This window comes from Polypterus senegalus, chromosome 8 (assembly GCF_016835505.1).
Source record: "Polypterus senegalus isolate Bchr_013 chromosome 8, ASM1683550v1, whole genome shotgun sequence".
NCBI classification, from domain to species: Eukaryota; Metazoa; Chordata; class Cladistia; order Polypteriformes; family Polypteridae; genus Polypterus; species Polypterus senegalus.
In genome coordinates this window covers 496,134-521,017 of record NC_053161.1, presented here as the reverse complement: position 1 = coordinate 521,017, position 24,884 = coordinate 496,134, and the positions used below count along the sequence as shown (strand labels likewise).

The following is a 24,884-nucleotide window of genomic DNA, read 5'->3' as shown; positions in this document are numbered from 1 at the left end:
CAGTCACAAGTACGCTGCAGAGCTATAGCGCATCTTTATGTGAAAACAGCATTCTCAGATGGGGGTAGGGAAGGATCCTGAACACGACTGAGAGAATGAAAAGTGAATAAAAAAAAAAACTAACCTTTACAAGTATCATAAATTACACTAGTTGTTACACACTGAAATCAAATGCATGTTTTTATTCTAAAATAGTAAGAATAAGAGCAGTTTACTTCTCAAAACTGAATCGTGCGGGATCAAACTCATGACCTTTTGATTACTAGTCAGCAGTTGATACCATTTCGCTACCGTGGCAGTTGTAGTATTTGTCAATGTGGCATGCTAAGGCGGCTTTTTTCTGCAGTTATATTTTTGAATAAAAGCATACTTGTTCTGTTATATTTGTACCTTTTGTGAAAGTGTTTGATATTTGGACTTCAGGCTTCATACATTATATAGTTTATGCTTACATTTTGTCATTTACTACTACAATATGAAAAACGTTTGTTTTAAAAATATGTTTACACGGATTACTGTAGAAACGGAACACACGTGAAATGCGTGTATTCCAAATAATGATCTATTATTTCCACTCTAAAACTCCACTTCACTCCCAGATAATCAATCAAGGCATGAGCTGGGAGAAGTTTGTGCACATTCTAAGTCGGTGGGGGGATGGAATAGCCGGCTACTTGCAGCCTGATTTTTAGCAGCACATTTAGATTAACAAAAGACGCTGGCGGAGAGGTGAGAACGGTTTTAAGAAGCGATTTAAGGTGGGACGGATCTATGAGTTTTTTCGTAGGCTCTGGTAATTCTAGTGTTAAGATTGCTTTCTCTGGGGACACTGATTTTCTTGAATAGCCCATAGACATACTGTCATTTGCCTTGGCAACTCTAAATTTGTTTGGTATGAATAAGTGTGGGTTCAATCATGGACTGGGATACCAACCAGGTAGATTACTGCAGTGTTCATGTTTCTGCTGTTATTGGCTATGGCAGCCTTCGAACCTGACCAGAAAAAAGTTGGCTTAGTAAATTGATGAATGGATATTTCAAATATGAAAAACAGAGCCTAAAGTACAATATATGCAGAATTTAAAATAAAATATGTCTAGTCTGAATTATTATTATATACATAAGTGATTTGGAAGGGGAAAATGTAAATTTGATCCAAATAAATCCAGGAGGCAAATTTTGAGCCTAATGAAAAAAGTACTCAGCAGGGATTACACATAGAAACATAAATTTAATAGCTGACATACCTAATACAATAGGAGGGCCTGCCCTAGTGAAGTTGCCAACTTTGAAATAGCTTTGTAAAATGTAAACCCTGAAGCAAGGCAACATGTGAATTATGGCACAGGGCAAAGGGCAGATCTGTGGTTGTGATGAGTGAAGTGAATCAGGTCTACACCTAGAGGGAGTCGCAGTGCAGGTGTGTAACTGTTAGCAGAAAGAGGAATGAGCAGGCGGTTCAAGCCAAGTGCTTATTTTAATTTCTGTTTGTATTCACAGCTGGATCTGGTCTTTTTACTCTTAAGGCAGGAAGGCTGCCATCCCATATACACAACAGAAACCTGTTAAGGAGCTACTTGACACATCTATTTTTTATAATTCAAGAGCCACAGAAACAAATTCAATTGTCATAATTCTGAAAGGCTTTCCTTTATTTGCCATTGTTGCATGCATAATTAATCTAAGCACCAAGTCACATTGTGTTGGCAAGCGCCTGTTACTGTTATTTAGGTAATAACCACATGTGCTTCAAAGTTAATTACAATGAATTAAAATATGTAGATAATAATCAATTAAAAAAAAAAGAATTCCTGCTCTTCTGTAAACATGTTTTCATTTTAAACTGTAACCACTAAAAGTAGGGATGTGAATAAATTCTGTTTAAACATTTAGCCAATTTGAGATTGAAAACCATTTTGGAAATGGAGGGTTAAGATTAGCACCAAAACCCAATCCCTTTCTACCCAGTAACCCAATCACAGTGTGCTGTACAGAGAAAACAAGATTTTGACACAGCCTCACTATCATATTGCAGGATTCTATAAATCAAATCAAGTGCTATAACAAAGCAACCTCTGACAGACACATGTGTAACAGGTTTTGGCCCTCTTTCTTTCTGGTCTTTCTCATTTTACATATGCCAATGAAGTGTATTTCAAGAACTTATAAATACTGGAAGTGTTCCTAAACTGGCACTCCATTTATTTGTACTGGAAAAGCAACACGGTTGCAGATTTCGGTAGGCTTTCAGGATCCCACGGCTGTGTGTTGTGTTATGTTAGTACTTGATAGAGTAATTTGAACATTACACTTTCACTACATAGTCACTGCTGTTTTACATGCATTTGAGTGTCACACAGGAGTGCTTCTCCATTTCAGATTATGTATTATTACTCAGGAAAAGAATGATCAACAAATGTGCCCCTTCCTTATATGGATCATTTACTTACCGGCATTTGCTATATGAGAAGTAAGTGAACATTTATGCATCCTAAGAACTGTTGTAGTCTGTGAACAGTTCTTATCTAGATGAATAAAGTTCACAATGTCCACAATTTAGATTTTGTTTTGCTTTACTCCCCTATAAATAGATTGAATTGGCTAAAACAAACAGAAAAAAAGCAGAATCATATTTATGTGCCAAATTTCTTTATAACCCACTTCATGTTTTCCATAGTACAGAGCAAGTGAGAGAAAAAGTGCATATAGCGAGAGGCCAAGAGCAGGAAAACGAGAAAAGCATCCTAACAGAAGACAAGCAGAGAAAGCAAGCTGCACATCTGAATCTCCACCAGCCGTTTAAGCAACAACCACCTATAACAGCATAAAACACAAATAAGCTGCCAAGCGTTTTGCTATTCTAGCAGATATTCTAGAAGCACAGTGTAGTTCATGTGTCCTTCCAATGCTCAGCAGAATATGAAAGAAAAAAAAATGTACATGAAAATTAAATTTGCACATTTAAATTTGTTGTAATTTGACATAAAGTTTTAAACATTTACACATTTCTGACTCTTAATGCAAAACATTTATCCGGATTTCTTGATTTTTAACATTCCTAATTGGAAATTAACCTGTCATCACATAATTTAAAATGTATCTGCAAAACTGCTTAAAACAAGGGGTGGGCAAAGTCGGTCCTGGAGGGCTGCAGTGGCTGCAGGTTTTTGTTCCAACCCAATTGCTTAATAAGAAGCACTTATTGCTTATTCTAGTTGTCTCGTTTGTTAATATTTTGAACCCTTATTGCTTATTTTAGTCTTTAACAGCTATATTATCAGTTTTATTTGCTCCATATTAGTTATAGGATGCAAATGAGAAAAGAACATCTTCTCTCAATTTAGTTTGTTTCCATTTACATCTGTGTGTGTATGTCTTGGCACTATTTGGTTTAATTAAATACTTGGAAGAAATGTGAAGAGAAAAAAGTAAAGGACTGTGAATTCCTCATTCGTTTTAGACATCAAATCATTTGGATGATATCCTTAGAAGGGAAAAAGAACCTAGGATATGAGAATGACCTGACATGGAAGAGTTAAAGCACTAACAAGCCATGAAATTAAATTATTGGCAATGATCGCTTAAACACCCAAAATTCTGATCAAAATAAATCTCTCTATTATAAAATAAAATCTTAAGATGAGACAAGACTATTTCCAAGAGATTTTTTCAAGTCCTGTGAGACAAGACAATTGTCAAGAGATTTTTTCAAGCCACGCCCTCCATCTTAACCATTTACAGTTAATGGCCAACACCCACGGTGCTCTAACCTCTCATTCGTGTGAATGCTTTTGTTCCTGTGCTCTCAGCTCTTACAAATTTTTATGTTTTCCTCACTTTAAGTTCCCAATAAAAGAAGACTTATTATGTCCAAATCTTAATGAAGAATTTCATCCCGAAGGGTTTTCAACAGAAGAAATAAGTACATAGGTAATCCTAGCACTGAGAAACGATGAAGTCAAACGAATTAACGCGAAAATTGTCAATTGGTTGCATGGCAAATTGGTTAAATGCAAATCAATAGACTATGCTCAAACAGTTAGTGGTGATTGTGCGGAAGATGAAAATATCAGCTTACAATATCCCGTAGAATATCTACAACCATTAACACCATCCAGTCTTCCACCGGCCAAATTACTGTTGAGAGAAGGATGTATCGTAATGTTATTGTGTAATTTATGTATGAGTGATGGGCTGTGCAATGGGACTAGATTAGTTGTATTCAAAATATTGTTTTTACTGAAGTTTTACAATAAAAGTGTAAGGTTAAAAAGTATTTGCGTGTTAATTTCAAAACCAAACTGAACAAATATCTCTAACGCAACATGAAACAAAATTTTCTTTCAGTTCATTATGTTTTACTATGGTTAATTACTTGCTGTAATGTAAAATAGTTAGGTCTATTATGCATATGTAACAATTCCCATGAAAATAATCCACTTAAATTGTACATCCGCTTCCCCATACACAAGCGGCAGATCTGCAAAGTGGCTAGCATGCAAAAATTTTCAATAATTTTATGATTAGTTGATAGAAGATGTAATTTTAATGATGTTGACAAACTGATCTTCCAGTCACCTGAATCTACACAGCTAGAGCCCCTTCGAGGTCACCTAACACTGTTTTAGTTTGCCCAGCACATATAATTGATAATCAATCACTTTTTGATCCACAAAGTGTGCTGTTTTTGCATACTAACATAATTAAAAAAAACTAATGTAACAACTTTATTATAAACATAACAGAAGGGAGCTAGAATGTGACATGTATGAACGGCTGTCTTTCTAATCTTCTTGCCTGCACCAATACTAGATATAGTTTATAAAAGTATCAGTAATAATATGTCATTTCAGCAGTACTGTTAAAATAAGTTTTTCTACTCTATCAGTGACTTTACTGTATATTTATTAGATAGGTGTGAGGGTTGTATGTGAATTTATTTAAATGGAACAAAAAATGGTTAAAATTCAAAGTTACAGTTTTCTCCCCATGCAGATTTCCTCCCACATTCCAAAGAAAAGACTTGCATGACACCGTAATTGGAGAGTCTGTGTCAGCCAAAGCCCGTTAGATGACCAGATTGACATGCTGTACTTAGATGGGCTGCACGGTATAACTACCCACAAACCTCAGATGGCAAGCAGATACTGCAACACGTTCAATATGCTGGCTCAGGCTGGTAGACCTCAGATTGTCATGTTTGAGCAATACACATTCAAATATTCAACCAAATAGTTTAAAAACTCTACTTAAATGAAGTAATGTGAAATAATCATGAAATAATAATAATAATGTCAACATCCATTAAAAATTTGTTCTGACTTATACTTGGTTAATTTCTGCGTGAATACCTATATTTCCCGAGTGAAGGGTGTGGGCCAAATGAGAATGTATGATCTTTTGGCAAGCAGGTGACTTGAGGCTGCCCTTTAATTGGTTGCTTTCAAATTTTTGTGGGGACACAGCTCTCTGTGCACTGGACACACCCACATTCATTGGCAGTGAATTAGCATTGTTTTAGTTTTTTTTTATATTTCAACTAGGGGGCTCCACCCCCTGCTCGGTTCACTTGCCAACCCCTGGAAATATTTTTTTTTTCCTTGTAATTGTTACATATGCATTATTTTCACTTCTATTTTAAAACCTCAGTAAAAACAATATTTGGAATTAACTTTTCTTCAAGATCGAATTGAATTTTGATTCCTTGCTTGGTCTTACATTGACATTGTCCTCACAGGTGGCGCAGTGGTAGTGCTGCTGCTTTGCAGTAAGGAGACTGTGGAAGATTGTGGGTTCGCTTTGCGGTTCCTCCCTGTGTGGATAGCGCTTTGAATACTGAGAAAAGTGCTATATAAATGTAATGAATTATTATTATAATGCAACATACTGTATACCTTGCCGTGAGTGAATATTGTTTCATTCTCTAATAAGACTTCACTTATTGGTAGATTTTGAATTTGAAAGTTTCCAATGTCTAGCGGCCAGTTGGTGAAATCATCCGAATTTTAATTTGCTCGCATATATTTTTTTTAATTTGAATTGTTGTAACAAGGACAATAAAGGCCCACTCTTTAGACATGCATCATAAATCTGCTGTCGGCCTCCTTTCTTGACTACTGGTAGATTATTTAGGATAGGTTTCTCGGTTTGGAATTTCAGCACAGACAAACACTGTTTTTGAAATTTGACTGTGTAAATGTATGATTCACTGTGACCAAACACCGTTTCTGCTTCATTTAATAAAAAAAAAATATCCAGAGCCATTGCAGCTGGTGGCATTGTTCTCAAGAATCTGCGTATTGCTGGCCATTGTGGATTGCACGTCATTGTAATAAATAAATCTGGCCGACCGATAGTTCTGGTTATTGCCATTGCATCATGATATAACTGTCATCACGATGTAACTGTTGCAATGCTCATGGACTACATTGATATGATGATGGTAATATTACTGCTTTACCTATCTTGAATTTTTCTGAACTACTGATATCTGAATTTTGTTCTTGATCAATGAGCCCCTGAATATGCTCCGTTCTAAGTTTTGCTGGATTTGGACTTTTAGATACGCATTAATAATGTAATGTTGTGATAGATGTTGAGATGGCAGAAGTGGGTTTAATACATTGGATTGTATCGCTAATTTTTGACCTAAAATATTATTGTGATATTTGTTTAGAAGAATGCTTTTGTTTCACATTGTACATCCATCCTGTTTTGCCATCTGGGAAAAGCAAAGGAAAGAGTAAAGGATCTGAATGTGGTGATGTATTTGACAAAAATGACGAATCGTGCTTTGCCTTTGGATATACTCGAATATCTACTCTGTCTTTGATATCGCCGTCTTTCGAAATTACTATCACTGACAGTTCGTCACATGTTGGTTTATTATAAATGTGACCTTGATCTTTCAGATTCGTATAGAAATCCAAGAACATTTATTTGTCCGTGTTTTGCAGATATAAGTGCAATACTGTTGGACGTATGGATTTGTATCCAGTATTGGCTGTATAATTCCTGTTACGTCTGATTGTTTAACTCTTTCGATTCTATGTTGCATCGCTTCTCTGTGATCATAAATATACACCTGTCCAAATTGTGGCTTCTTTTAAATTAAACTTGTCATAGCTGTAATTGTTGCAGGGCCACAGATTCCCATATCGTATGGTCCATTATTGTGTAAATCTGTGTTTTGTGCATTGAATGATGCAAACGCTCAAAGGTTATTGCAGACATGTATATTTTGCCTGTAGTGTTTGTGGATTTCACGTTCACCAAACAACAAATCTTTTAATTCACACGGATACACCTCTTCATTGGGAAGTAACAGTACTTTTCCGTGATGGCAACATGAATTTGACAATCTACAAGTTTCCGAATTAAACGTTAAAGCCTTATAATATCTACATACTTCTGACGTATCACTTATGTCCATATATTCAATCTGTTTTTGCTGTTCCGCTATTTCACCGAGTAATAATTTCCATTTGTTAGCGCTAATGCGATCTTTACTCTCTTGTTATTGATACTTGCGAATTTTACTACTTTTATATTTTTTAACTTGCTCTACATGTATATTGCGCCTTTATTTTATCCTTTTGAATTCCAGTGCTTTCATAATCTCTAACCTGCTCTTCATGTGTATCGCGCCAACGTGTTTGAACGTCTTTATGAAGTTGTACTTTGTCTTTTACTCTGTGTTTTATTTCTGTGCCCGACTGGACCTGTGAGGTGTGCTATTCCACTTGTTCTGGGCTTATTATTACTTTCCGTATATTCAGAATTTGCATGCCTTGTTTTTTGCATTCTTTTCTCTCCAACGCTTTTGTGGGGTTAGAGACTGATTGACTGGCCTTTGTGGCTCATTTGTTCCGGGCTGATTATTACTTTCTAAGTATGACATGACTTGACGGTGTCGCAGGACGTAAAAGCATCTCTCTGGCTCTTCTCTCTCTTCCAAAGATTACGCATCATCACAAGTTTTTTTTTTTTAATAAGAGAGACATGTAACAGGACAATCGTCAACACACTATTTCAAGTTCACGTCAATGGTTCACAGTTCACACCCACCATTAAAGTAACCACAGATGAGTTAGCAACTTCAAGTATAACTTCAGAAATCAAAGGCAGAGAGGGGCAGACAAAAAGGCAAAACAGCTTGAAGATGCCACCAAACAGATCACTAAGTGCCTTGTCTGTGAATGCTGATCTCAGAGCTGCTTTTTTACTGGCTCCTCCAGTAGTCCTGCCACTTCGGGCAGTTGAGCACCTGTTTCAGATAGAATGTATTTGTGGTTAATAAGATAGTGGTGTGCCTTGGGATGTTCTGAGTTACAAAAAGTATGCCACAAAATAAAAAGGTTGGGAAGCACTGATATACACAACAGTATTAGGATATTTTTTGGCAGGCTTAGTGTAATGACTCAATTCAATCAGAAAGTAATTGTAAAATGTTCAGGCCTGAAAGAAAGGAGGGTAACATTTATGTTCAAGGAAACATAGGTATCCTGATCATAAAGACAGAGTAAGACTTAGGTTTGGATTTGTCCTGTGGGTGTAGTGCAAAACAGGTTGAGGGGGTTGGTTATGTTTAAGGATGTGATCTTACAATATGAATTTGTGCCCACGTGAGATAAGCCTGGCAAACTTGCACAGGACTTGGCAGACTGGCAGCAAGTGTATAATAAAATTAGTGGGGTAATGACTCTATGGCTGTGTTAAAAGACAAACTGGGATGCAAGACTTCAGAAAAATCAGAGAACCAGTTATTGTATGATGTGAATTTATGACATACAGTGGAAATGGTCAAGGACTGGGCACTCTATTAGCAGAGGCAGAATAAGATTTGGATTGGACTTATGTTATGGACAGATGGAAGTACACATTATTGGAAGATTACGGAGGTGGGGGTGCAGACATTATGGTGTGAGTTTTCACTGAATGGGGAACTGGGCAAGCTGGCACAGGATTGGGCAATTTAGGAACTAGTGTAGTACAAAATTTGGGTGGCAGGTGCACCTGTTCCTTTCCACGTCTATAGGGAATATTATGTGAAGAATAAAGGGAACGTGGTTGTCACGGACTGAAGTTTTGGTGCACAGTAGAAATGGGAATGCTGGCATCAGATTGGGCAGCATGGAGGAAAGGGTATAGCACATTTTAGCCTAGATTAGCCCTATGGGTCTGGTACTGGACAGGCCAATATATGCATTGGCACTATGATGAGGACCATGAGAGCATCTGGAATGACCAGATAGATAGATATGAGAGGCACTATATAATAGATAAGTGCTGCTTCAGTTTGTCCTCCCAAATACTGGTTGGTTTACTTTGCTGTATTTCCACTAAAATTAAATAAATTCAACATTAACTTTTGCATTTTACTAATAAGTTATGAATCTCTCTCACAAAGAGCTCCATTCTTTTGTCTAACATTTGTTTTTGGAAAAAAATAAGCATTCAGCATTAACATAGCCAGAAGAGCATTTTGGGTTACTGAAACGTCTTATTTTTGTAAGAGCAAAGGAATCTGTATTATATATAATAAAAAAAAGAATAGCTATAATTTGAACCCTCTGCAATTAGCCTCTTTAATGGCTATGAGGCCAAAACAAGCACTATAAAATATTGAAATAAAAAAATAAACAGGAAGGCGGCTAGAGGCTTGCAAGAGAACCAGTGAGGAGTGTGATTTCATGGAAAACCGAGAGACACAGTTTATATGGGTCTGACTGCTTCCACCCGCTTAAAAAATAAATACCAAGATGGCTTGCTTCTTTGGACTGATTGACGAGGAAAAAGGTGAAATGTAGCTTCTTCGAAGACAAATACATGCTGACTGCTTGTATTTCACATAGGATAAACCATAGTAATAAAAAGCTGGCAGTGGACAAATGCACCACACTATATGCTTGAAAAGTTTTAGTACTAAAATTAAATATTCCTTTGGGTTAAATATGGTCAGACATTGATAGACAGAACTATTTAGAAATATTTACAATTATCTTTGCTCTTAAATCAAAAGGGTATTTTATAAATAAAAATGAACTGATTTATTTAATGAGGTCATTTGTGGAACAGGGGCATCCTGTATAATTTACAGTATTTTTGTTAATTAAATTGTTGCATACAGTGTCCTCAGTTCAGGGTAATGATCATGCTATGTCATCCATATGGACTGTCAGCTTAGAATGTGTGAAATACAAGTAATGTTTTAGAAACTTTTGAAAAAGTATCCACTAAATTACACCATCTATAGTCTTATTGGTGGCAGTCATATCATTCTATAATGAAAACAGGACAACCAATGAAATAATATGATCAAGTTCAGCACTCATTGAGTGATCATAAAAACAATATAATAAAAGCATAATTGACTCCAGTGCATATATTCACAGTTGAACAAATACTAATGGAATTCACCAGTCTTCCTTTGATGCCAGTTATTTTAATGAGAACAATGTAAAGATCAATGATGACCTCAAAGGTTTAACAGGATGTCAGTTTGTAACTCAGAAAGGACAAACAGTTTGCAAGCAAGCATCCACAAACCAGGACAGAACTAGTAAATACGACTTACACGCAATGAAGTTATTAATAAAAAACTAAGTGCTCACTTGCAGCACATGACTCTCTTCAAGATTTACTTTACTTCTATTTCAAAATGCAGTTGAGCAATCTTAACTGAAGAATTCAAAGCTAACTTGAAGCCAAGCACTCAGACTCGTGGTTGATTTTCTTTAACCTGTTAAGCTTTAAGAGATTGATGCTATACATGGTTAACAGTTTATACTATAAATCTGCCATTACACTAAGTAACTCACATAAATGATATGCATGGGCTGCAGAAAAAAGGAATACATTTTACCCTGGACTAGGCTGAAGTTGGATTCCAGCTGTTCCCAAGGTACCCTCATGTAACAAGTACCCAGAGTGTCAAAAAGGGGACACGTTCTTCAGAGGGATTCCAAAACAGAAAGGGCAAATCTGAAATGACTGTTTGATAAAACAGATATACTGATCTTTACTTCTAACACATCAAAACTAAATTGGATTGTGATCTATGTGCATTTGATTTCCATTTTTATCAATGTCCTTTAAGAAGTTCAGAATACCATAACATACATCTTGCTCAGCCTGATTTAGAGTATTTATAGTGTAAACCTGCAGCTTTGTACGTTTCTTTTTTTTTTGTGGGTGATATATAAAAAGTTCATTTGCTCCCTTAGGTAAACATTATTTATACACATGAAAGATGAATGCTTCTGCAATTAATACAACATATAAAATTAGTAAATACCATCTACAGGTAAAATATAAAAAAATCCAGTAATTTACAGTATGCAATTTAATCAGGAGGAAAATAAAATGATGTATAAATACCTGTATAATGGATATATTAACAATCTGGACCAATACTACTCTTGCCTATAGAATCTTGAACTTTGTCTTTTTATGTTTCACAAACTGAAATGCCCTTATGCTATTTACTAAAATATGCAAAAGAATACTCTCTTGTTCTCTCATGTTACTTTAAGAAGTCTGCGGCAGTCAGGAAGGCACTGTATATTTTACCATAATAGTGATGTTCGTCCTCTGACTATTTTTCCTTAAGAAAGGCTTAAAAGCATCTATCTTTTTACAGAACTATTTCATCCATTTCTGGGTCTGCTTAATTCATTTCACAGGTGCAGGGGACCAGAGAAGGTTCAGGTGCAACAGAAATAGCAGCCAAAAACTGTGCCCAGGGTAGTGCAGGGTACATTCACAAATACAGTCATGGCCAAAATTATCGGCACCCCTGGACTTTTCTCAGAAAATGCACCATTTCTCCCAGAAAATTGTTGCAATTACAAATGTTTTGGTATACACTTGTTTATTTCCTTTATGTGCATTGGAACACCACAAAAAACAGAGAAAAAAGCCAAATCTGACTTCATTTCACACAAAACTCAAAAACTGGGCTAGACAAAATTATTGGCACCCTCAACTTAATATTTGGCTGCATGTCCTTTGGAAAAAATAACTGAAATCAAGCGCTCCCTATAACCATCAACAAGCTTGCTCAAGGTCTCTCAGATTTGAAGGCGCCTTCCCCCAACAGCAATTCTGAGATCTCTCCATAAGTGTTTAATCGGATTTAGATCCGGACTCATTGCTGGCCACTTCAGAACTCTCCAGCGCTTTGTCTTCAACCATTTCTGGGTGCTTTTAGAGGTATATGTTTGTGGTCATTGTCCTGCTGGAACCCCATGACCTCTGACGCAGACCCAGCTTTCTGACACTGGGCCCTACATTGCGCCCCAATATCTTTTGGTAGTCTTCAGATTTCATGATGTCTTCCACACAGTCAAGGCATCCAGTGCCAGAGGCAGCAAAATATCCCCAAAACATCTTAGAACCTCCACCATGTTTGACTGTAGGTACTGTGTTCTTTTCTTCATAGGCCTCATTCCGTTTTCTGTAAACAGTAGAATGATGAGCTTTACCAAAAAGCTCTAATTTGGTCTCATCTGTCCACAAGATGTTCGCCCCGAAGGATTTTGGCTTCCTGAAGTACATTTTGGCAAACTCCAGATTGGCTTTTTTATGTTTCTGTGTCAGCAGTTAGGTCCTCCTGGCTTTCCTGCCATAGCATTTCATTTCATTCAGATGTCGACGGATAGTTCAAGCTGACACTGCTGCAACCCTGAGTCTGCAGAACAGCTTGAATATGTTTTGAAGTTGATTAGGGCTATTTATCCACCATTTGGACTATCCTTCGTTGCAGTCTTTTAGCAATTTTTCTCTTCAGTCCACGTCCAGGGAGATTAGCTACAGTGCCATGTGTTGTGAACTTCCTGATTATGTTGCGCACAGTGGACAAAGGAACATGAAGATCTCTGGAGATGGACTTGTAGCCTTGATATTGTTGATATTTTTCCACAATTTTTGTTCTCAAGTCCTCGGACAATTATCTGCTCTTCTTTCTGTTTTCCATGCTTAGTGTGGCTGCTGAATGCTGAAATTGTGACCCTTTGCGCTGGCTACTTTGAGGAGCTATTCCTCCGGCAAGGACATTACACATCTCTGGGTTCACGGTTCTTGAGGCCGATCCTCCAATTTGCTGTGAACCACCCAGTCTCACTGAGATTGCACAGGTGATGACAAACTCAGAGTAGGGAGGACTGCAGGGATCTGTGGTATCCAGGGTGAACTTCTCCAGGCTGGTGGTAAGGCTGTCATCCTTGCATTGCAAGCAATCTTTCTTTCAATTTGGAAGATGAGTATCATCCCAACTGACTGGAAAATGGAACATGTCATCCCTATCTGGAAAGAAGAGGGTAATCGCCTGGATTGTGCCAACTACATGGGGATAACACTACTCTTGGTGCCAGGTAAGGTCCTTGCTAGGGTCATCCTCAATAGGATCCGTGATCATTTTCTCACCTACCAGCGAATGGAGCAGTCTGCTTTTACACCTAAGAAGTCTGCTATCAACCTCATCCTGGTAATGAAGATTCTCATGAAGTGCAAATGTAAAGATTGGCATTGATTCCTGTCAGCCTTTGTCGACTTTTGTAAGGCATTCAACTCAATTGATCAAGCTCTCCTGTGGGACATCCTGAGACTTCACAGGATCCACAGACCACCCCCAACCCCCCCGAACCCCCAAAAAAGCTGCTGGATATCATGGCTGGCCTGTTCCCCGGTACTATGAGGCAGAATCTCTGTGTTTTTCCAAGCTGATTCAGGGGTTCATCAGGGGTGTTTACTTACTTCTACTCTGTACAGTGCTTGCATTGACTGGGTGTTGGGCAAGGTCATAGGGTCCAGAGGTTGTGGGGTATGTGTTGGAGATGAAAGATTCACTGAAATTGACTTTGCTGACAATGTTGTGATCTTCGCAGAGTCAATGGAGGCTGTGATCAGGGCTCTTGAGACACTGAGCGAAGAGTCTTGAGTGTCTGGGCTTCTGCGTGTCCTGGACAGAAAACTAAGATCCAGGCATTTAATGACCTCTTGGGCATTGTGGAGAGAGTGTCAACCTTGTCGAGAGGTTTACTTACCTCGGCAGCGACATTCATGTCTCTGGTGACTCTTTGTATGAAGTCAGTAGACATACATGGGGGTGGGGTTGCTAAAAAGGGGTGTGTGGCGCTCCCAATATCTTTGCAAAAGGAAAAAGGTCCAAGCCTTCAATACTGTGTCTCTTCGGAAAATCCTTGGGTAACACTGGTTTGACTTTGGCAAACAAGCGGCAGCTCACAGAGTCCCAAATGAGGCACATTATCTGCTTTGTGGGGGAGCGTCAGTTACAGTACGATTCCCTGACTGTGATCTCGCTCACAGGATCCTCATTGTTCAGGACCTGAGCGGTTGGAGCAGACCAAAGGGATGACCAAATGACACCTGGCTGCGGCAGATAGATGGTCCTTTTCAGGGGGTAGGACTGGGCTATTTCATTGTGTGGTGGGTGCGGCAATGCATTGTACTAGTGCATGCTTCCCAACCTGACCTATACTATATTGTAAAGACAAACATGAAAGAATAATTCTTCACAATCTGTTTTTAATAGTTAATTAAAATATTACTAATCATTGCTAATTAATAAAAATTACATCTAATTAAGACTATACTATGACTTTTAATTATTGTACCATTAATGAAAGAACTGTATATTATTTTTATTAAAAAAATGATTCCATGTTACTGCTACATTAATCAACAGCTACTAAAGATAAAAAACCTAAGTCAAAAGTGGATCTGTTTCTTATTAAAGAAACGGGATGAATCCCAGTGTAAGTCACGCTTTGGGTTTAGTGGATGAGTTATAAGCTGTACAGATGAACGTAAATCCAAGAAAGACCTTAACAGCCATCTGAAAAGTTATTTTGCAGAGGGGATCTCTCTGGGAGTCCACCAACTTCAAGTAGCTTTGGCCTGCGGAACAAATATTCAAGCACCCTTTCCACCTTCCCCTTTCCCTTAACCTCTCAGGTTATTCAGTGCTTCTCATACAAAACATAAATTTCACTCTCTCTGGGTCAACTGTTGAGATTCACATAGGCCATGGCCATTATAACCATTAATAATTTTTCTTGTGGGATTCTTCAAAAATTACTTTAGGTAAGCTGCTTAAAATGACAATAATTTAAAAAGAAGTCCTAATGAAGGCGCTACATTTGTCAATAAGTCAAGCTAATAGGCTCCATATTACATTTCACTAAATTTAAAACTCACCTAATGATGTGTGACTTTTCATTTTTGTCATCTGAAACACTAAGTACTCACTCATGTACCCAGTTAATAAAGAAATGTTGTTGGTGTTGTGGTTAAAGAATTGAAGTTGTCATCAGGATCTATTATAATTTCCAAATACTAAAAGTATTTACTGGCTCAGAAAATATCTTTGTGCATGCATATGAAAGGCAGTAGAAGGCCCCTGCAACAGGATTTAGGACAGGAAAACAATTTTGACTGGCATGCCTGTGATTCACATCTGGTCCTTATTAGACACTCTTTTGTGTGTCTTTGTCTCTTGTACTACTGCCCCCTTTCAACAAAGGTACTCACAATTTAATGGAATAGGAAGAAATCTCTGCATACACTCTGGGACCTTTTTACAATAAGTTAAACACAGGTGCCACAGCATCCACATTTCATTTGAACCAAGCAGCTGAATTACCATTAAAATAAATATGCCACAAATGTTGCCATTGTATTAAAATAATAATGATGAAATCAAATCACCGGTGATAACTGTTCATTTGGTAAACTGGTATTGGATCACATATTCTCTTAATTTTTTTCAAATGTTAGGAAGCAAATATATATAATGCATATATGTATTACCTGCGTTACCCAGCTTTGCCTGGGAAATTTTGTAAGACAGTGTTGTCGGTTAATTGGATGTATCAGACATACTATGTAACTACTAAGTGCTTTTCTATATACAATATTTGCATTCTTTTTTTTAAACCAAGGGCTAATATTATTGGTAGGTAGTGTGGTGTAGTGGATAGGCTTTTGGAAGTTTTCAAATACTATTAAAGTTATGTACTCAATGCAATAAATTTAAGGGTAATTAAGTTTTATAATGTATCATACCACACCATTTTCCAAGCTTGCATAATCCTGAGCAGGTTTGATAGGAGGAGCTTTATAATGTATCATTCTTAATTACTATACTTTTTATATACCCACATTTTTACTTTATCACCCATGCTGAATAACTCAGCTAGTTTAAAATATAAAACATAACTCTTTGTGTTAAGTTTTAACGAACTTTCCTAAGGTACTTTTAATAAAGCCAGGGGTATTTATTTGAGAAGTTAAAAACTAGCAGCATTGCTAGCAGTGCTGTCTTAAACTCCAGAAGAGTGGGTTTGAGATTCAGACTGAAGTTTGCATATTTTCCTTCTCTGATGCTGTGAACCCAAAATTTATTTCCTCGTCCCAAATACACCAATGTCACTTTAACAAGCAGCTCCAAATTGCCCCAGTATAAGAGAGGGTACCCAGGGACTCACTGGCGCCATCCCCAGTCTTGATTAATGCTCTTGTTAAAAGATGAACAGTTATACTAAAAACTATGGGCTTGTCTTGCAAGAAACATAGCATTTGAACAAATATGTAATGGAAGTGGTGAGACAGTTCTCCACTATTGCTGAGTGAACCCCACTGAGTTTGCTTCAATGTGACTTCAGCAAAAACTCAACAATTTTCAAAAACATTGCAAACTGTATCAAAGTCAATAGGCAAGCAGAAACTGAACTACTGTAGTTTTGAGAAAAATATAATGGTGCAATTGTCTTATAAGTGTCCATGAGGGCTAAGGATGTGTCTGCTGACAATGCTGGCCCAATAATTGTGGCCAAAAATGTGGCCTGAGCTGTGAGGCAGCAGTGCTAACCATTGCCCAACCATGCCTCAATCAACAAAAGATGTAGACAGAATGATAGCCCCAAACAAAATACAACAAATGGCCACAAACTAAAAACAAGTATTTAAAAAAAAAAAAAAATAGATCACTGAGCTCCACACTTTGGAACACTTATTGGCTATGTCATGTAGCATTTTTTGAAGTTTTGTGTTGTCTTGTTGCCCACTTACAATCTATATGTGCAAATCCTTTGCACATTTTTCTTCCATCAAGCCCTTCCATCAAGAAAAGCCCTGTAAACAGTAATAAATCTTTGGTATTATTAATATTATTTCATAGGGTCTCATGTGTTTTTTTGATTCACATAGTGGAACAGGGAGGGCTCCAGTACGGTTTGTTTTGAATCATCACTAACTACATGACTAATTGTGTATACATTCAGCCAGCATATGAAAGTAGCAATGTGGTGCGACGGGATGAGTATTATGCTGTACATTTGGCAGCAGTACTAATAATACTCATCCCGCCGCACCACATAATGTAAATGTACCCCTCAAATGAAAATACTGTGGGCTCTCTGTTTTCTACTGAAAGCGTGTGGGTTCTAAAGCCAGATGGAGTAGTGCAGGGATAGTGAAATCACAGCACCCTAAAATGTTAGCTGGAGTACGCTTGCAGTATGCATGCATTAGAGTTCTGAAGATGATTCTTTCAGCTCTGTGATGTCAACCTAGCCTTGTAAAGCATCATGGGGTGTCGTGATAAAAATATTTGTCTAAGCTAATCCATCCATCCATTTTCAAACCCGCTGAATCCGAATACAGGGTCATGGGGGTCTACTGGAGCCAATCCCAGCCAACACAGGGCACAAGGCAGGAACCAATCCTGGGCAGGGTGCCAACCCACTTGTCTAAGCTAATTTCCAAGAAAATGTTATTTAAAAAAGGACACTGCTGAACACAGCATATTCACTGCGAAAGACGTTTTAGTGAATTTCATAAATCAACATTATTCTCTGCTAACATATTAACAATAATTTGTTTCAAAAGGCGCTAGATGAAAATTTTTTTTTGCAAAAACAGAAATAAACAAAAAAAAAAAGCCATTAAAATATAAATTTGAGTTTAAAAACAATAAAAAAAAATGCATCTCTTGATTTTTCCCAAATATCGGTCGCTGATTGGTACCTAAACTGAAGCTAATTATTATAGTAAGAGATGCAGAAATTGCAGACACTAGACGACATCATATATATGTCAGCAGAGTTGTCGAGCAGATCCGCATCCTTAAAAATCACACATTGATTTCCTTTAGCATACCTGCTGCTTCAACTGCTGTACCAGTCGATCTTTTTCTCTTTTAAGTGCAGCCACTTCGTCCTGAGTTTTTTTCTTCTTGGATGATGACAGCTCCAGTAGGGCGATGTTTGCATCTTTCTCACTGATGGCTGCCAGCAGGGCTTCCTGCCTAAGACATAGTAAATATTCAGGGTTACTCTGTGTAAATGCTAAGTTCAAAAGTAATTCAGTGATGTTAAGAAAGTGCCAACATATGGGATTGTGCAATATAGAAAATGATAAAATAAAACAAAAACAGAAAAAAAACTAAATAATGCACCTGTAGCATTAAAATGAACATCACACCTACTAGGTGTCAATATTTGAATGCCTTATACTGTACACAAGATTGTATATTGTTATATTTGCACTGTATATATTTAAAAGTCTACAATGCCTTATTGAAACATTAGCTTTTGTTGAAGTAAAGGTCAAACTCAGGACAATTAATGTTCTGACCTTTTCTGACCTTTATTAATATCTTTTAACCAAAATACCTGTAAAAGACAGGTCCATTTTTTTCAAGTGTCTGGCTGATAGACTGGCACACCATTAAGGCAATACTTTTGAAACTTGTGCTGTAGTGTGGCTACTTGTTTGAAATTATGTGTTTAATTATTTTTTGTAATGTCAAGCAGGCATTTTCTGTGTCTTAAAAGTAGCCATAAAACAGGTCTTGTCTGGTCACAATAATTTGGAAACTCATTTTGTAACTAATCCGTGATCTTCTTTTTTTTTTTAGCCTTCCTGAATTTTGTATACTTTGGAAGGATAAAATATACAGTTCATTTACAAAATGGTAGAGTACACGTGGCTCACACACACTGTGCAAAGAAATGCAAAGATGGAGAATATGTTTTTGGCGTCAAAACATTTCAATTAGGACTACTGTTTTTTGTTTACAATTCGATCCAGATTATTCTTGCATAAGAGTCTTCTCTGAGAACAGACTGAAAGTGTTTACACAGATTTAGTAATACAGTAACCGGAAATTGCATAACCATATAAAAAATACATATATTTATATAAATTATTAAAAAGTCCACCAATCCTGTTACAATTCTAAAACATGATTTTCAATTTTCAGTTAATGTGAACAGTATACAATATTCCACATAAAGCTAATATAATAGGAAACAAAGGAGTCAACTGTTTAGTTGTGTAACCTGCATATCTTCTTTTTAATTTGTTAGGTAAGCAGATGATCAATACACTATAGAATACAAACAAGACTATGACACAGAACACCAGTAGATACCATATCTGGGCTCCCATCGTAACTACTATCATATTATTTAAGCAAAATTACAGACCAATTAAGTTCTGGAATGGTATGATATTGCAGAAACAGATGTCAGTCTCCTCTACATAATACAAGAATACACTTGGCTAAAACTCCCACTACAGTCAGTTTAGCAGTTCACTATCAACACAGCAAAACATTGCTGCATAGATCATCTCTGCCCTCCATCCCTAAAACAGGAGTTCCTTGAACAAAGGCTAAAACCAGGAAAATAACCAGCCACATCATTTTACAATATTTACAAAGATTAGGTGAAAAAAATCGAAGACACAAAAGTAAATACAATCCTTTCTCTGATGCTAATAACTTGTGTCACTGTAGAAAAGCACAGATAGGGGTGGGGAAAAAAAAAGAAAAAGACGTCAACTGACGAGGTCACTATTAAACGCATGTGAATCAGCTATTTTAGGTGTGTTGTGAGTTGATGGCCCTTTGGTCCAGACCATAATATGATGACTTTTTTCAACACCTAAAACATTCTTTTACTTGGCAGGAGAGAATAATTAATTTAAAGAGATAACTTTTGACAAGAAATCACTCCTCTCTGTCAAAAATCATTTACTGTTCTTCATAGTAGCAGGATATATCCTGTCATTCAATCACAGCTAATTTATCGACATTTTTTTATACTATGGTGTCTTTGATAGTACGCATACTTCACATATCAATCTTCAAAACTTTCATTAAAGATGAATAGAACAATGCATTATTAACACTACATAAGCTTGTACCTATCCAGGAGTGTCATCTATAATAACATCCATCATGTAAAGCACTCACATTTGACGCTATATTGATTTCACGTCTGAGTGCCACTTTTTACAGATTTCAGCTGCATTGCAAGGAGGCAGAAAGTGTGGGGAGGAGACCTGAACACTTTTTAAAGAAAGTGCATGTTTCTATGGAATGAAATTTGATGGATAACTTAATAATATAGTGACCATTGAGTTTCATTTTACAGACATCATTCTGGTGTAATCTGAACCTGTAACACAAGTGACAGAACAGCCGGCATTGATGATTTAAATTAGATAACTGTACAAGTTTGAGTACATAAAATAAGCAGATTTGCTTTCTGTTACATAAAATTAAGTTATTAATTTTAAAACATTCTTGTTTATCATGGTACCAGAGAGCAGTGATGTGCTAAATATTGAATGATCATGCATGTAGGAATTTCACTGTGAATGTGATACTCTTGGCTGCTACTCCTATTACTACATCTTAATGAAACTCTCTTTTCACAATTCTTGTACACATACAGCAGCACAAGGCAAGTTACACTCAAAGCTTAAACATTTACCCTTTGAAAAGGCCTAATCAACAGAAGTAAAGCATTTAGATGCAAATTCATGGCTGAGCAACCTCAGACAAAATAATTCACATATGAATCAACCTAAAACAGTCATTTTTCAGGTTACTCATAAATCTACAGTAACATATTCTCAACAGATCGAGTCCAGGACTGAGTTTTTGCTGATTTGTGCTGTAATAAAAGTTACTGTGAGTCCCGTAAAGTCTAGTGCCATAAGGGTACCATTTTGAAAGGCTAAAAGGATTATTTCATAAGTGTTGCATTTCTACCAATATCTGAAACAAGACATGAGGCCAACATCTTAGGCGAGTTTCCTTTACGAGTACTGCAAGAGTGAAGCCATCATAAGTAATGCATAAAAGCCATAAATCTCAGGTACACAAGTACTAACTATAAAGATATGTTCAAAAGCAGTCATTTTAATATAATGCACTTCACAAGATGGCACTGTAATATTTTGCACATTTTGCTTAGGAAACTGAGGTGATCCAGTTTTTCAAATGTCATATTTTCTAAGTACCAGAGATTACTGAACTTTAACCACAGTAAGTCTATGCATTAACATGTCATTTTTCCTTGAATTCAATAAAAGAACTTTGATCAATGCAGCAATTTTTAATATACAGTAAATGTTTGTGAAATCATATTTGTCCATTGAGTTCCAGTAATAAAATGTTTAAAAACATAATAATACAATAAAACCAATAACATAAATGACAAATACATTTTATCTTTTGGAATTCTATATACTCTAATGGCACACTAAATGCATGCCTAGTACACACATGTACAATATTTAAAGCAGCAGTTAAAAGCAACAATTAATAACTCAAGGCAAATAATGAGATGTAACTTTCAAAAACTTTCCTTTTAGAATGCAGTGAGAATTAAAAAGTTGCCATGCAGAAGAGTTACCCTTTTGTGAACTAAGCAGTTTTTGGCAATATTGCACCTAAATTACATACCCAAACATAAATGGCTATTACTCATTTATTGTAATGAATTGGTAAATATAAAAATAAATGGCTGAAAAGCAGTGAGTACAATACTTCAGAATTTTAAAAGACAGTATTTACTATCGATATCTACGCAAAAGGATGAAGGTCCAAGTCTTTAGAGTCCTGGTGCTTCCCGTCTTTTTATATGGTTGCGAGACATGGACGCTATCCAGTGCAGTGACCTGAGAAGAAGACTGGATTCCTTCGGTATTGTGTCTCTTCAGAGAATCCTTGGATAATGCTGGTTTGATTTTGTGTCAAATGAGAGATTGTTCATGAAGTCCCAAATGAGGCACATTACCTGAATTGTGAGGCAGCGTCAGTTGTGGCACTACGGCCATGTGGTGCAATTCCCCGTGGGTGGTTTGGCTCTCAGGATACTCATTGTTGGGTTACCCGAGTGGATGGACCAGGCCAAGGGACGCCCACGGAAGACCTGGCTATGGCAGATAGACAGTCATTTTCAGAGGGTGAGACTGGACTGTGTATTTGCCTGGGGGGTTACCAACCAGAATCCCGAGTTGTTTTGCCGTGTGATGGGTGTGGCAACACGCTGTGCCAATGCATGCTCCCCAACCTGACTTGAACTGTATTTTATATGATTAAAAGCCTTTGTTTACACCAATACCAACTAAATAAAACATACATAAATGGCTTTTTAGGGATTTCTTTCCAAAAAGATATATTTTACAGTACATAACTAAGACTTTATATAATGCCCAACCCTGGAATCAAATTTCCTTTGTGCTGTAATCTGTCAACTGTCATGTTCCATAATATTGTAAAGTTATGTTAGGCACACAAATATATGTGCGCACAAAAACACACTTACACTTTATATCACTCTGAAGCAACAAGTAAACAATTTGTAACTATTGTATATAATTATAATTATGTACTCATCCAAATCTTTACTTTCCAAATTATTTTTCATGCTAGTCATGTGCTGCAATTCGCTCACCTTCACCTGTCTTCTATTGCAGTTGCCCTACAGAAGTTCAGTGCATTTCATTTAGTTATTTTTCTTGTTGTTGCTTTTTTCTTGCTCTTCATGTCTGGAATCAACTAAGTACATCCATTTTCATACCAGCTTCTTCTTGTGATGGGTTATGGGAGTGGGGACAATGCCTTTCCAGGCAGCACTCAGCACAGAGATAAGTCATACAACAGAGAGACAGATCTTTCTTTCTCCCCAGGGGAAATTTTTTCTACAGACATACACACCTAAACCAGTATTTCTCAACCACTTTTCAGCCACAGGTGGTATTTACTGGATTGCATGTATATGAGACTTGTTCAAAATATAATCTGCCCTCCCCTGCCACAACAACCAACAACTGAGCTACATGTAATTTTTTATTCCCGTTTCTAATCCCTTCATAATCCCACCAGCTCCAAAGGTCACACTTTGATTTTATTTCCCATTTGTAATCATGCTTATTTTTGACTTCCTTGGGTTGAAGGATTAGAGCAATTAAAAATGGGGTATGGGTGTTATACTGTGAAAAAGCCACAAGCTGAAACACCTTCTTTATCCTCTCATGTGCTCATAATATTCAATTGAAGGCGAGGTCACATGAGACAAATACACCGTAACAGTGCTTGCAGGTATGCTAAGAAGCATTGCCTTTGCTCGAAGTTAAAATTGAAAGAGCACTGCTCAGTAAACTATCACAGACAGAACATGCAGCAGGTAGTGTCCAGGCATCGTAACTGAACCCATGATACTTGACCACTAAAACAGCACACACTAATCAGTACAGACAGTCTTCAGGTTACGTACGAGATAGGGACTATAGGTTTGTACTTAAGTTGAATTTGTATGTAAATCGGAACAGGCACATTATTTTAATAAATGCTATTGTTGATCGACTGTAACCAAGTGCTCTGCCAGTGAATGATGGAGTTTCACCTCTCTCTGACCATTTAATTATTTCTACTTTATTTTCAATGGTGAAGGTTTTTATCTTCTTTACTGTATCACCAGCACTTGCATCAGATTTGTGTTTCAGAGACATTCTTGAAGGGTGAAGACAAAACGTTAACATGAGCTCTGTCCATGCTATCACAGCAGGAAGGCACTCGTCAACATGTCTTATGTACTGACAAGAGACAACTTCCTGCTATGTGCGTAAAAGTACAAGCAGGCTTACTATTGAGTATGACAATGGGTTCATCACTTGCCCCCCACACAGTCACCTCCACTACAGTATGCTGCCTGCAGCTTCCGCCCACTGAGAATGAACACGGTGCGGCCAAAGGCGGGTAGTGAATAGCCCAACCCCAGTTCAACAGGCAGCCATCCAAGGCACACGACAATGCTACCCCCACTGCCCCGTTCACTCTCAATGGCCTCCGTTCAGCTACAATTGGGTCACCGCTCGCAGCATTACCAGCCGTGTGTGCTGGGCGGGCAGTGAAACGCCCTCCTCCACTCCATCCAGCCTGCATCCAGTCAGGAGCAGTAGCTGCGGCGGCGTAGTGGGCGGGCAGCAAACCATTGTCCTGCACGCGAGCGATAGCTGTGGCCCCAGTGACTATGGACCATGCGTCACCGCTTGCCACCGGGAGCCGCCCGAGGGACACTACACTGTGCGAGCAGCGAAATCGCCCCCCTCCAGCCACTGTTTGCAGCATCCCCAGGCCGAAGATGACAGAGTGGCAGTTACTGAGGCGCATGAGTTGCAGCTGTGGCCTCGTTCTTAAGTCGTAGGTCGAATGTCTGTAACCTGGGGACTTCCTGTACTTACAAATTAAGCGTAGCATTAAGTCTTTCATTTAATTGTTAGGTATTACTTTCTTTTCAATCAGTCAATAGTAAGTGACTAACGGTGTGTCCAACATTGGTGGTAACAGAGCCAGGGATCACATTCATAGACACAGAATTTTCTTGTGTGCCTTATCTGGGCACTTGTTTTATTTTGTGCTTTAATCAAGCTGTCATAAAAAAAATAGACATTAAGATTCTTGAAGATATACCATACTGGCACTACTGTACATTTATGCAGTACATTAATATTTCACTTTGGAAAATTATATTCAACTTTAAACCCAGGAGAATATTAAGCTA

General features: G+C 37.5%; 1 protein-coding gene across 1 annotated transcript in view; it reads right to left on the bottom strand.

Moving 5' to 3' along the window:
* Window positions 1-24,884, bottom strand: part of erc1b (ELKS/RAB6-interacting/CAST family member 1b) — a 559,966-nt gene that overhangs the window by 93,381 nt on the left and 441,701 nt on the right. Inside the window, exon 16 of the mRNA XM_039760564.1 lies at window positions 18,181-18,328. Coding sequence (XP_039616498.1) covers window positions 18,181-18,328 — 148 coding nt within the window. The remainder of the gene's footprint in view (window positions 1-18,180; window positions 18,329-24,884) is intronic.